This window comes from Pseudorasbora parva, chromosome 11, assembly GCF_024679245.1.
Source record: "Pseudorasbora parva isolate DD20220531a chromosome 11, ASM2467924v1, whole genome shotgun sequence".
In the NCBI taxonomy this organism is placed as follows: Eukaryota; Metazoa; Chordata; class Actinopteri; order Cypriniformes; family Gobionidae; genus Pseudorasbora; species Pseudorasbora parva.
Window position 1 is genome coordinate 44,737,274 of NC_090182.1, and position 15,294 is coordinate 44,752,567.

A 15,294-nucleotide genomic window follows, 5' to 3' on the forward strand; every position below is an offset into this window, starting at 1 on the left:
ACAAATTAGATCTAAAAGACGGAAAAACTTTGATTTGATCAGTTTCAGGCATTAATTGTACCTTTTATCGTGCAATTTTGTGGAATACCTGAGGAAACTGAGAATAAGAACAGATTTCAATAAACAGTTTATAAATGTTATACTTTTTTTGTGATTTGTGATTTGTAGTTGACATAAAAGTTATTCTTAAAACATGTCCACTTTTGTTTATACACAACCAGCCGCATTTTAATTTAGTGTACTTTATTTAATAAGAAGACGAAATGTAACTTACTATTGGTGCAGTTCTGTGACGAGTTGAAAGCACAAATCAAACATTGATCCGGTTTACATGTTTGTCCAAAGCCTTGACATACTGAGAGAAAGAGAGAGAGGATGATTAACATTAACCTTACAATATTTAAGATGGAAATCATGTTCCATTATGTCCATTCAATCCGACATAATGGAATTTTTTTTTTTTGCCATTGTCTAAAGTATATTAAACAAAGTGTCTGACCAGAGCAGAGAAATACTTACAGAGATAAAGAAGGCAGGCGGTGATGAGCAGCATTTCACCAAACACTCTCATGATCCCTCGTCCTAACATGACAGGCATATGATTAATGCAAAAAAAGAAAAAATCAAGAAAAATACATTTGTTTAATAATTTTTTGGATGATTTTTTTAAATGTTTCTATTTTTGCGGGAGGCCTGCAAATCGTTTTATACTTTCACAACTTCCATTTTATTACTAATGGGTTTAAAGCAGGTACTAGGTAACTTTTCAACCTTCATAATATATTTTCAAGACTCTTGTGATGATACAGCGACTTACAATAGGCTGAATGACACGTCTGCCATAGCTTGATGGGGTCTGTATCGTTTTTAATCGTACTTTTAAACTTCGGGTTTCGGGTAGTAACCCGAGAACAAAAAGAACGACAAAATTCGACTGCTTTACGGCATATACGTCACTTCCACCAACACACACACTTCCTTACATTCGGACGTGCGAGCCCAACTTTGCTCGTCGGATAATATAGTAATGTCCGAAGCAGCACAGACAAATAAGAAAGAAAAGGTTTTGTTGGAGGAAAGCAATAAGAGGACACGAAAAAGTGATGGGATTAAAGGCAGGACGAGGATCAACATGTGACCAGCGTTTGCTCATCGGCGTGAGCTGAAGGAGGCGTGCCCGACCGATGCTGTCCTGCTTGTTACGGTGATTACCGACCACTCAAACATCGAACTGAAGTATCATAGATTCTGTAAAACGCTAACCAATAGACTACTATAATGATGCTGGCTTGGGATTATTTGGCGTTTGAAAAAAATAAAACCCATGAAATTATATTCATATGACATGCTGAAGCATATGCCACTGACTGTACCTGGGATGAAGACATTTCACACGCGCCGCCAGAAGAACTATCTGAACTCCTCCTGCAGGGTTCAGGGGAACTGTTAGTGCTGCACCAACCCGCGGGACGCTTTTATGAAGTTATTTGGCCCGCCCCGCACCACTGTATATATTTTTACAACCCGCCCCGCACCTGCGACCATTAAATAGACATACGGGGTCCACGGGTTATGAGACGACCCGCGCATCACTAGTTCAGGGCTATCAGGGTTATCATGTCAACAAATGTATGCGTGATGGCATCCCCTGTTGTAGGATGACAGAGCTTACGACAGTAGTTGAGGACATTATTTGTTACCAACTATAGGGGGACCCCGAGAACAAAAGTTACCCAGTGCTGCTTTAAAACAGAATCCTAAACCACTACAGATTCGGTAAAATAGAACCATTTACGCTACATCATTGGGACCCATCATTTAGGCACCTGGCCTCTCATACCATTGCTATGCTGAGGACACACAGCTCTACCTCTCATTTCAACCAGATGATCCCACAGTACATGCACAAATCTCAATGTCACACCCCTCTTCATCTCTCTGCATTGGCTACCACTCGCTGCCCGGATCAAGAACAAAGCTCTGACTCTTGCATATGGATCCACCACAAGCTCAGCACCACATACTTCGACTCGCTCCGGGTCTACACCCCCACTAGAAGCCTCCGCTCAGCTAACGAGCCGAGGCTTGTGGTACCATCACAGAGAGCCATGAAATCCCTCTCCAGAACTTTCTCATTCACCGTTCCTGGTTGGTGGAACGATCTTCCGTTCTCCATCCTCACGAAAGAATCACTCGATTCATTCAAAAGACAGATAAAAACTAATTTCTTCCATGAGCCCTTAATCTTATCATTAAAAATGTTTTATCATTCTCTTCCTCCTTTATTTTTCTCTTTTCCCTCCCTATTCTAGTTTTTGCTACTCTGAGTAATATCCAAATCTTTGTATTTAGGGCATTTTTGGCGTTTATTTGCATCTTCATGACAGATCGCTTCCTGTACTCCTCAGTTGTAAGTCGCTTTGGATAAAAGCGTCTGCTAAATGCATAAATGTAAATGTAAAACAAATGACACACACAATCTCTCTTTTATACAAAATCACTAAAATGCACATTACACATATTTTGAAAAGTGCTTTACCTGATATATTCTGTCTGTATGCTTCAGATGTGATCAAGCAGTCAGGAGTGAGCGTCTCTATCTGACAGCTGAGCTCTGTTCATAGACACATATTTACTGATATACATACAGATAATAATGCAAATCACCTTAGTGACCCTGAAGGCCCATGAATGTTTCTGTATACAGCAGACTGCTTTGCTTAATGTGATGCACATAGAAGGATTCTAGCAAACACAAAGAGCTGCTTCATTATGAAAGCAACTGTTCGGCTTCCTGTTTTAATCTGATATGTAAATTGAGAGTTTTTGTTCCAATATCCTTTGTGATAACATTTAAAGGAACTGTATGTAAAAAATGTCTTTCAATGAATCATAAAATGGTCCTGATATGTCACTAGACATTAAGAAATCATGTTCATTTCAAATACTTATATCACCGACAACAGTAGTCCGGCCAGGATATTGTCATTTTAAAGTTGTTGTTGCAGCCCTCAACTGATGTTGATGTTGACATGTTGTGTTTTGGCCTGAAGCTCCGCCCTCCACCGATCGACCAATCAGAAGTCAGTAGTATTTGGGCATCTGGGTTGCCAGATCTGCTCTAGTTACCACAGCTGCAGATCTACAAACATTCCTGCTGATCCTGCAGCCAATCTGGCAACCTCGAGTCGGGGGGAGGGGGAGACACCTGCAGTACCAGTTTTATTTATTTATCTTTATTTAGTCCATGGAATATAAGTTGTATTGCGTACACTGATCAGGTATAACATTATGACCACTGACAGGTGAAGTGAATAACACTGATTATCTTATTGGGTGGGATATATTAGGCAGCAAGTAAACATTTTGTCCTCAAAGTTGATGTGTTAGAAGCAGGAAAAATGGGCAGGCGTAAGGATTTGAGCGAGTTTGACAATGGCCAAATTGTGATGGCTAGACAACTGGGTCAGAGCATCTCCAAAACTGCAGCTCTTGTTGGCTATTCCCGGTTTGCAGTGGTCAGTATCTATCAAAAGTGCTCCAAGGAAGGAACAGTGGAGAACCGGCCACAGGGTCATGGGCGGCCAAGGCTCATTGATGCACGTGGGGAGCGAAGGCTGGCCCGTGTGGTCCGATCAAACAGACGAGCTACTGGAGCTCATTTTGCTCAGTTAATGCTGGTTCTGATAGAAAGGTGTCAGAATACACAGAGCATCTCAGTTTGTTGCGTATGGGGCGGCATAGCCGCTGACCAGTCAGGGTGCCCATGCTGACCCCTGACCCCGCCGAAAGCACCAACAGTGGCACATGAGCATCAGAACTGGACCACGGAGCAATGGAAGAAGGTGGCCTGGGTCTCACGAATTGTCTTTTTTTACATTACATGGATGGCCGGGTGTGTGTGTGTTGCTTGAGGAACACATGGCCCCAGGATGCACTATGGGAAGAAGGCGAGCTGGTGGAGTCAGTGTGATGCTTTGGGCAATTTTCTACTGGGAAACCTTGGGTCCTCCATACTTTGACATGTACCACCTAACTTAAAAAAATATATATATATATAAATAACAAAATCAAACACTGTATATTAAGAAATAACTTTATTCAGTTAATTCAGATATTGCTAATAGATGCCCAAAACACAAAAAGCCATTACAAACGGTGATGCAGTACTGCAAAGAACCCTTTTTTTCTGATTGACCTCTATGGATATATTTTGTATTTAGATGCTATGGAAAAAATGTCACCTCATACAGGAAATAAATGTTACCAAGTGGAAACATTGTAGTGGTAAGTTTGCATGCTGAACACAGTTTCATATTTCAGAAATGTCATGGGCATACTGTGAACTGAATATAAATAAATGTATAAAGAAAATAAAAATAAAAAAATAAAATGCCCCAAGATATGGGTCAGTTTAGGTCAAAGAATCTTATCTGCATCACAAGTGACTGCAGCTCCATCACATTTCTCCATCAGCAGGGGGAGGCAGATCCATAGGCACCAGTAAAGACCCTTTCTTTCATATAACACTAATTTAACAACGTTTTAATTTAATTTAATTTAATTTAATTTAATTTAATTTAATTTAATTTAATTTAATTTAATTTAATTTAATTAGCAATATAAAAGTCCTTTGAGCGGTCTGCGCATGCGTATCAGCTGATTCCCGCTCACCTGTTTGAAGTTGAGGCGCGTTGCTCAGGTAAACGGACAGTCTCTCGTGTTGTCGGCTGCAGGTGTTATTATGGTGGTGATAAGAAATCTATGCCAACGCTTCTGTCGGCTGGCCAGAGGAGCATCTTTACAGATAAAGCTCAGCAAGAGTCGCGTTTTGAAGATGCGCTCCAACGAGTATCAGGTGAGCGGGTATTTAGATGATCTTACTCCATAGTAGGCTATCATCAACATCTGTATGAACACAAACGCTTTTGATTGAATGTGCTGTGAAAATGAAACGAATACCATGGAAGGGGGAAAGTGCCCCCCTTAAGAACATGTGCATTTACTTTTAAATTGTAACATATATAAGTGTAGCATGTGCAGGATAATGATGCATTGCAAGTTTTGTCGTTTTACAAAATATAAATTATTCAAAGGGGCTATCTTACCTCACCCCGAATAAACTTTTTCAGAATGTAGTGTAGGCTATGTGTGTATATGTACGTTTCATTATTGTAAAATATTTTAAATTAGAATTTTTGACAATTTAATTGAATAACTGATGACAAAGCTGAATCCCAGTAAAGTTTCTGAACGTTACTCTGTGACGTATGAATATGTACATATTTAATTGATTGTACACATTTAGTTGATGATATGCTGTCATAGCAACACTATGCAAAATTGAATGATTTCACTCAACTAACATTCAGCGAAAATGTCTGAAATGTGCATCTATTAAATAATTACCCCATCGATTACAATAATTATTACATTTTAAAATAATAACTTAGTAACAACATGCCACTTGTGCCAATTCTCATCTGACTCATTTTACACCAAAGGGTCTAATTTTATCTTTATACTTTAAAATAATAACTATAACGTTTACTCCACAAATCTAAAAAACGTTAATGAGTCCACAAATACCTGATTAACAAACAGACACAAAAAAACTTCAAACCTCAAAACTGTTTCAGAATGACAATCATCAAAAGTGCTGTACATTTTCACAATACATGTTCCTTTTTGTTTCCTATTAATTGATAGACTGATAAAATTCTATTGTTATTAAAAAAATACAGTTGTTTAGTTGAAGAGCATGTTGTCACACTATCTCGAGCAAGTTTTCTAGCTATATAAGGCAGGCTAAAATGTTAAAGCTAATATCAAATCAGTAAGGAGTAATCCACGGCTGTATTAAAGGATTTTAATGCATGTGCCACTTTTTGTCATTTGGTGTTTTCTCCAAGTCTTCTTTTTTCATCTTCTGCTACGTCTATTTCTGCCCATTTCTCAAAATTGCCATATTCACTGTACAAATTCCCAAAACAGGCATGGGAAGGCATCCGGACGATGATTAGTATACCACATAAAAGTAAGGGAAATCATAACACAAAAACGACAACTATAGAAGCAATAAACGGAGACTTTGAATTAGCAAATAGGTTAAATCAGTTCTTTTCACGCTTTGAGGATACAAGTGAGGATGAGGATAGTAATAATAATAATAATGAGAGGACTTTCTCGACAGTGATTAATAGTAATTTTCTCATCAAAGAGGCTGAGGTCAAGGAACTGTTTCAAAGATGTAACAGATACAAGAGCCCAGGACCTGATAACATCTGTGGACGAGTGTTAAATAACTGCGCTGAGCAATTAGCCAAAATTTTCAGTTTGTTGTTTCAAACATTTTTAGATCAGCATGTTATACCAACTATATGGAAAACCTCAACTATCATACCTATTCCAAAAAAGAATAAACCAGTAGAGCTTAGTGACTATCGGCCAATTGCATTAACCTCTTTGGTGTTTAAAAGCTTTGAAAGGCTTGTTAAACGGTATCTAGTGTCAAAGACACAACATTTAGTGGATTCTTTTCAATTTGCATATCAGCCAAATAAGGGTGTGGATGATGCAATTTTAACATTATTGCACATTATCTACTCACATCTTAAAGGTCCCAAAAATCATGTTACAATATTATTCGCAGACTTTTCTTCAGCTTTTAATAATATTGTACCATCTATTTTGGTTGAAAGACTCGCCACAGAGTTCTCCGTAGACAGGGGGCTTATTCTTTGGCTGCAGGACTTATTAAGAAATCGAGTTCAGCGAGTGTGTGTGGGGGACACACTGTCTGAGAAACAGATTACTAATGTTGGATCTCCACAAGGCTGTGTCCTCTCACCTTTATTGTTTATTTTGTATACGAATAACTGTACAAGTACACATCCAGGGAGATACCTAATTAAATTTGCTGATGATACAGCATTAGTTAGTCTCCTTCAGGGGGATGAGGAAAATCACGGACCAGTTTTAAATGAATTTATTTCTTGGTGCGACACTTCAAACCTTAAGTTAAATATTGCAAAAACTAAGGAGATGAGTATTGATTTTAGGAAAGAGTCTTTGATGAGTGTAACTACTATTAAGGGAGAGCCTATTGAGAGTGTTAATGAGTATAAATACCTTGGGGTTGTTTTGGATCACAAGTTGAAGTGGGATAAATGGACTGATGCTGTGTGTATAAAGGGACAAGCAAAGAGTATACTTCCTAAGGAAGATGGTGTCATTTAATGTACGTGTCCCAATATTAAGATTGTTTTATTACTCTTTTATTGAAAGTGTCTTGACTTTTTGTATTACCTGCTGGTATGGAAATCTCTCAGTTGTGCTAAAGAGTTCACTTAGGAAAATTGTAAGTACTGCAAGTGAGCTAACTGGCATTCCTCTGTCAGGCTTAGAACAAATATATCAAACACGATGTCGGAAGAAAGCAATGAAAATGATATTGGATAATAGGCATCCTCTGTTTAATGAGTTTGAGAGATTACCTTCAGGGCGCAGATTTAGAATACCAGTGTTTTTTAAAAATAGGGGGAAAAAATCTTTTATGCCACAAGCAGTTAAAATTTTAAAGGGGGGGTGAAACACTCAGTTTCAGTCAATCTCATGTCAATCTTGAGTACCTATAGAGTAGTATTGCATCCTTCATATCTCCGAAAAGTCTTTCGTTTTATCATATTTATAAAAGAAATATGGGCTGTACCGAGTCTTTCCGGAAAAAACCGAGCGCCTGGAGGCGTATCGTGTGGGCGGAGCTAAAGAATGACGAATGTGCACAAAGCGGTGACGTCCTCAAGCGTGGAGAAACCCATCTATCTCAGCTAATACAGATAATGATCCACAATCAAATCTGAGGCTGAAATAAATTGAACTAAGGAGAAACGGCAACATCAGGATGTCCGTCTGTGTGGTATGTACTGTATTTAGGGGCCTCTGTGTGTCTTTACGCGCAGTTTATGAGGACATGATTCGGTTTATGGACTATTGTATGTGACTAGACCTTAGAGGTAGCAAGCAAAACGGTTTTGCACGTCAGAGTCAGAGTCAGACTAGTGTTATACAGAACAACAATGGAGTAACCGTTAGCGCATTTGAATGATGAAGCACGCGATCGTGTTGTTTACTCATGCGACGGTAGCCAATAGCAGAGACATTTAAAGTTGATTTACTCACCCGCTGCTTCCAAAGCAGGACCGAACTTTATCGCTGGGACCGCTCCGTCAAAAACACACTTCTTTGGTATGATTTGGTGAAGTCCTGTGACAGCAGTGACCGTGTAAATCCACTTTGCGACGCGACTGAAGCGATGCCTTGAAGCTTCCCGTCATTTCTGCGTTCAAATCGGTTCAAATGCAGCGCTGCCTTCCCGGAATGCTGTGCTGAAGCGTTGAAGTCGCTCGACGTCACCCATAGGAATAAAGTGGAGCACGGCGCGTCATAAGTGTTCACGGACGACTGGATCTGCACCTGAGAGACTGTTTACAGCGTGCATTTCCTCTCTCGCTCTAGTCACGCGCGCACCCTACCGGGAGAAGAGCCCGTACGGCCCATACAAGGACCTTCCGCTCTATTAACGTCAAGCCGACCCATACTCGAAAAAAACTCGCCGAAACTTGTGAGAAACCGGAAGGAGTATTTTTAACACAGAAATACTCCATCAAACGTCCAACATTAGTTTTTGAAACTTTGTCTATGTTTAGGATGGGAATCCAAGTCTTTAAAGGTGTAAAAAGCTCAGTATGCATGAAACAGCATTTCACCCCCCCTTTAAATGAAAAATAGTATTTTTGCAGTGTCTACTGAGCTGGTCTCAGTGATGTTTTTTTTTCTTTTTTTTTCTGTGTGTTATGTGTGTTGTTTGTGTTGTGATTACGCATGTGGAAACAATTGCAAACAAATTTCCCTAAGGGGACAATAAAAGTCAAGTCAAGTCAAGTATTTCACAGAGCCGTGTAATAAACGGTTTTAAGGCACACCTTCCAGCCAATCAGAATCGAGTATTTAAACAGACCATGGTATAATAGTTTTTAACAACTTCCCTCGACCCAGCAGTAATCACATGTAATTTATTTAGCATTAATAATTATTTTCCGCAGTAATCCGTATGCTCTCATTCTCTGCATGTGCGACTTCACAGTATGACACATTGTTTAGTCTCTCTCCTCATCCACGTTCTCAGGCCTGTAATAAAGCCGGTTGTCTTAAGCGCTGTTGTGGCTCCTCACAGGTCGAGGCTCTCCTCTGTGGTTGTTGTTTATGTACTTCTCTCATTGCCCTGTCGGTTTGAATGGATAGGTGTAGGTGTAGGTGGGTCTCGTACCGCACAGAGGGTTGCTACAGTCAAGAAAGAGGTTTTAGTCAGAGGAACCAGAGTTCCTCTTGCGGTGTGTTGCTATGGTAAGACTTCCCTTTCAAACAGGAAGTGACAGAGCTGTAAGAAAGAGGGGTTGGCCGGCAGCATAACTGTAGAGAGAAACAGTTTGAGAGAGACGTCCTCGGTGTGGGCACGCTCGACCCGATCCTGATGTGGATATGTCCAAGAAAATGAAGACTCTGGCAGTGCCAGCGGGTCAGATGGTGAGTGGGGTTCAGGCCTGCGGCAGCTTCACTGATTGGCTCATTCTGATGGGTGTGTGACGTGAGAGTTGCTTTATTGTGGGATCGTGATCATGTGTTTAACCTGGCATCAAAATTACAATTTCAACTATATGCTAAAGACAAGATATTTACACTCCAGAGAGCGGTGTTTGGTTGATTCCAACTTTTGGCATGATGTGTTGATGCATTTACAGATGCTTTCTTGTTGTTGGCTTGTTTAACTAGTCCTGGTCCTTTGCGTTTGCAAACTGTCAGTGTGAGGATGAAGATCCCTAGAAGGTGATCATTGTTTTTCAGGAAGTCTATGGATTTCTTTTAAGGCAAATATGAGTAATATTTGTATTAGAGCTGTAAACTGATTAAAAACAATAACTAATGAATCAATATATTTTCTGAAAATTAATCATGATCGCACCTTATATTTAAGTTTTTAATATTGTAGTAATGTATTTCATTTCCAAATTTTTGTAGAAAGAATATAAAGTCTACAAATTAAATATTTTTATGAATGGACAATCACACAGAATCACACATTTTCAGGTGATCAAATCCAGATTAGTTGTACTCCAAATGTGGTTACATTCACAATGTAGGCTAACTATGTCAAGAACAACAGGCAGAAGAGTCACTTTAAGTGTTTTTATTTGTAGAGAAAGAAAACGGTAACAAAAAGACGTCCCTTTCCATTTTCAGTTTCCCTTTAAAACAATATGACCCATACAGAGGCACTAAAGAGACATGGTGATAGAAAGAAATATGAAATTATACATTTAATATATTTGTTGTGTCCCCCCCCAATAAACTTTGTAATCGTTCTTAAAGTTAATGCAAAGTCTCTTTGTGGGAACGCATAACATTTGCGAGAGAACATGAAAGATTTATTTATTATTTGTATTATTTATTTTTCCTCCCGTCAGCATGTCCCTTCAAGGTTTCCATTGGCCCTCATGTCACCCACAACCCAAACAAACTAATATACCCTAAATAAGGGATGCAGTTTTAGAAACTTCTCTTGACTGGTATCTCTGATCATTGTGCCAGTGTACTTTATATACAGGGATTAAAAAAACAACACTTAAATATATTATTATTGACATGTTTGTTTATATATATCATACGAATGTACTCCATGTTTTCTACTGATACAAAGCCATATTCTAATCGCTGAAATAACCCTTTAAACAGTTAAACTAATCAAGTGCAAAATAATAATATAAATGTGTGTATATATATGATACTAATGTATCTTTTGTTCCTGAAATCCACCCTTTTGCTAGGATCAGGATAATCCTGTTTTTTTGTTTTGAATAACACACACTGATAATCTGATCCAGACCAAAACCAAGATTGGTTTTTGTGATCTAATCTGATTTCAAATTCCTCCCACTCTTTTTTTGAACAACCGTTTTTAAGATTTGATCGAGTCCGACGGCTGAAATTCATTTAGAATACTTTTTTGAACAACTGGGCCCAGAAGTTAAGGAGAATCTGAAAGTATAGGGATGCCTTTTAAGGCTTTATAATAAAAGCAACACTAAGGTCACGGGTTCGACTCCAGGGGAAGGCATGAACTGATAAAATCGAAAGCAATGTGGAGTTGCAGACAGACAGACAGACAGACAGAGATCATCATCAGTCATAACATTATGACCACTGACAGGTGAACTGAATAACACTGATCTCTTCATCACGGCTCCTGTTAGTGGGTGGGATATATTAGGCAGCAAGTGAACATTTCGTCCTCAAAGTTGATGTTTTCGAAGCAATAAAAAATGGGCAAGTGTAAGGATTTCAGTGAGTTTGACAGGGGCCAAAATTGCGATGGCTAGACGACTGGGTCAGAGCATCTCCAAAACTGCAGCTCTTGTGGGCTGTTCCCGGTCTGCAGTGGTCAGTATCTATCAAAAGTGCTCCAAGGAAGAAACAGTGGAGAACCGGCCACAGGGTCATGGACGGCCAAGGCTCATTGATGCACGTGGGGTGTGAAGGCTGGTCCGTGTGATCTGATCAACAGGCGCTGTTGTAGCTCAAACTGTTCAAGAAGTTAATGCTGGTTCTGATAGAAAGCTGTCAGAATACACAGAGCAGCTCAGTTTGTTGTGAATGGGGCTGCATAGACCATTTACGGTGCCCTATAACTTGTATATTATTTGCATTGTGCAAATAAAAAACAATCTATAGTATGACTATTTCGATAGCTTGCTAAATCTGTGTGTGAGAAGAAAAAAAGAATGCATGTTGAGCCACAGAGAAATTAGCATTTCTCAATCAGGTTTCCACATTGTTTCCATGGCAATTACATTTTTAATCACAGACGTGTTTGGCCAGAGAGTCAGTCGAAAGTGAACCTTATTATTAACACCTCGTATGCTTTTTGCTCATGTGACATGCTGTCTGAAGAGCCGTGTCATGGCTCCTAATGAGATTTTCATGTTGAACACACCCATTTCCTGCGTGAGCTGAGAAAAAAAAGACATGCAGCTGTTCAAATTTCCTGTGATGCATTACTCACTCAATTCATGACAAATATGATACTACAGGCCCATTGTTTTTTTGGTTTCTTTTTTGTGAAACATTTTTTTTTATTGGATTTTATAACACACTTAACTAAAAAACATAACACTTAATTACTAACAAACCTTACTTAAATCCTTCCCCCTCCCTAATCCTGGCTGGAAATAAATTCGCTATAAATTATAAATTCGCTCCCTTACATATAGACAGTTTTATATTGTACACTCCTATTAGGCACTTTGTGTATACAAAACCTTTACACCTCTATAGCTTCTTCATTATCTCCTTTAACCTTAAGAGGTTAACCAAATTCCAAAAACATCTCCCAGATATCATACAATTCAGAAGACTTCCCCTTTATGACATACGTAAGCTTCTCAAGGGCCAAACTGGATATCAAGTTTTTCAGCCAAAGTCCAAGGGGAGGACAGCTAGCATTTTTCCAACAGAGGGCAATTGTACGTCTTGCTTGTAAAAGGCACAAGTCCACCAGTTTTCTTTCTCTGACAGGCAAAGAGCAATATAATATCCAGATCCAAATATACATATTACAGGGCTTAAAGGAACAGAAGAAGTAGTAAATTGAGACAAATATGGAGTTGCCTTACTCCAGAACTTTTGCATCTCCTCACATTCCCACACACAGTGAAAAATTTTACCTTGGAGCTTATTACACTTAACATAAATTAGGAATACTAGGTTAAATTTATTTAATCTCACAGGTGTTATATAGGTTCTCATTGTCCAATTATATTGTAAGAGTCTCAGCCGAGTGTTTATGGTTTGTGTTTGTGCTTTTAAACATATTGTACCCTGCTCATCTAGGCCCATTGTTTTAATGCTAGACTGATGGTGTGTGTTTGTTTGCTCCTGCAGACCCAGGCGGTTTCTGATGGCGGTAAGTTTCATTTCTGCACATTGTAGAATAAGTCTACAATGAACTTTGTGTTGACCATGAATTACTTTATAAGTGATTTTAACTATTTAACTATTTTTTGTTCATGTCACTTACAATGTAAGCCTAATACATACATTTTTTTTTAAAACTTGGAGTCTGTTTTTTTGTGTGTTTCCCTTGCATTTAAAATATCTGAAGAATATAAAGTATTTTCCTCATATTTAGATTTTAATTGAACTTGTAGGGTCATAAAAACATTATTATATTAGACTATTAATTGTATTATATTAATTATATTATATATTATACTTTATTAAATTCATTTAAATGTATTGTATTAATTATATGAATTTTTATATTATATATTATATTATATTATATTATATTATATTATATTATATTATATTATATATTGTGATTAAATCCACAAACCTTTCATACATTTTTTTTTATATTCTTTCACTGGAAAAAGACACAATATTGAACATTTACATATTTGTACATGCTTAAATGTCCTTTATTTGGATTGCAATTATTACAGTTATCTCAAATAACTGCGCTTTGATCAAATAACCACGACAATTAATGAATCATGGCGATTAGACCTGCTGTAGAACTTGCTGTAACATCAATCCTTTGGTCAGATCCCATGCTGTCAATCACTTAATCCACCCATGAATTTTATACAGAGCTGAACCTGAAGTTATCCAGCTGTGGCAGCAGCTCCAGCCTATCAGAGAGCTCGAGCAGGTCAGGTGGTCATCAGTGCGCCGATGGTCCAGCCAGTCGCGTGGTCAGCTGGGCGGTGTGTTTCGAGCGGTTGCTTGAAGACCATGTTGGTGTGCGATACTTTACTGTAAGTTTTTAGACTTCTTACCACAATGCTTCCACTGTTGAATGTAATATCATCTTCACGCACTCCTATTTATTCACTTTATCTATAATATTGTAAATGTGCTAAGCTGTCTTTTAGCTTTTACATATATTAGTTCTTTCATTTTATTTTTATGTGTCTTGTTGTATTTGCGTGCACTCTGAGGAAGTTTCCTTTATAACCAAGATGCAAATAAGATGGGGTCAAATCACTGTAAAAAAATATAAATATACTTTCCATGCGCGTTTAGAGATGCATAAATGAGTACACCCCGTGTGAAAAAATACAAAAGATGTATTTTCTTAATGATCATTAATACAGTGTGTATATACTGTACAGTTTATTGAAAGATGGCAAAATTTAAGTGTATTAAACATACTTAATAAAGCCAGAGACATATGTCATTAATATCCATAAAATTAGCAAATTTTATTTAAATGAATAATTGCAGAAATGAGTACACCCAAATATTTAATGTACAGTGGGGCAAAAAAGTATTTAGTCAACCACTAATTGTGCAAGTTCTCACACTTAAAAAGATGAGAGGCTATGATGTTTCCACCCCCATGCTTCACAGTAGGTATGGTGCAACTCAGCATTCTTTCTTCTCTAAACATGACAAGTTGAATTTTTACCAAAAAGTTCTATTTTGGTTTCATCTGACTATATGACATTCTCCCAATCCTCTTCTGAATCATCCATTTGCTCTCTAGCAAACTTCAGACGGGCCCGGACATGTACTGGTTTAAACAGGGGGATATGTCAAGCACTGAAGGATTTGAGTCCCTGGTGTCAGTGTGTTGCTGATGGTAGCCTTTGTTACTTTGGTCCCAGCTCTCTGCAGGTCATTCACTTGGTCCCCCCTTGATTTTTTGGGGATTTTTGCTCACCGTTCTTGTGATCATTTTGACCCCATCTGAGATCTTGAGATCTTGCGTGGAACCCCAGGTCGAGGAAGATTATCAGTGGTCTTCCATTTTCTAACAATTGCTCCCACCGTTGATTTCTTCACACCAAGCTGCTTATCTATTGCAGATTCAGTCTTCCCAGCCTTGTGCAGTCTACAATTGTTTCTGGTGTCCTTTGACAGCTCTTTGGTCTTGGCCGTAGTGGAGTTTGGAGTCTGTGACTGTTGGTGAGGTTGTGGACAGGTGTCTTTTATACTGATAATGAGTTCAAACAGGTGCCATTAATATGAGTGGAGGACAGAGGAGCCTCTTAAAGAAGAAGTTACAGGTCTGTGAGAGCCAGAAATTTTGTAGGTGACCAATTCTTATTTTCCACCATAATTTGCAAATACATTGTTTAAAAATCAGACAATGTGATTTTCTGGATTTTATTTCTCATTCTGTTTCTACCTATGATGAAAATGGCAAGCCTCTCTCATCTTGTTAAGTAGGAG

General features: G+C 38.4%; 1 protein-coding gene and 1 long non-coding RNA gene across 3 annotated transcripts in view; one reads left to right on the top strand and one right to left on the bottom strand.

The window, feature by feature from the left end:
* Positions 1–61: 61 nt before the first annotated feature.
* On the bottom strand, positions 62–2,596 carry LOC137092449 (uncharacterized). Its single transcript, XR_010908288.1, has 4 exons — positions 2,540–2,596; positions 520–582; positions 275–355; positions 62–97 (listed from the first exon to the last, which is right to left on the bottom strand). It is a non-coding gene; the product is annotated as an uncharacterized lncRNA (long non-coding RNA).
* Positions 2,597–4,673: 2,077 nt separating this feature from the next.
* rgs14a (regulator of G protein signaling 14a) overlaps positions 4,674–15,294 on the top strand; it is a 41,204-nt gene continuing 30,583 nt past the window's right edge. The window contains exons 1-3 of one of the 2 annotated variants that reach the window (XM_067456696.1): positions 4,674–4,858; positions 12,997–13,018; positions 13,708–13,874. In XM_067456696.1, coding sequence (XP_067312797.1) covers positions 4,745–4,858; positions 12,997–13,018; positions 13,708–13,874 — 303 coding nt within the window. In that variant the 5' untranslated portion in view covers positions 4,674–4,744. Of the gene's footprint in view, positions 4,859–9,436; positions 9,586–12,996; positions 13,019–13,707; positions 13,875–15,294 lie in introns of those variants that run through there. The other variant, XM_067456697.1, reaches the window with a different exon arrangement.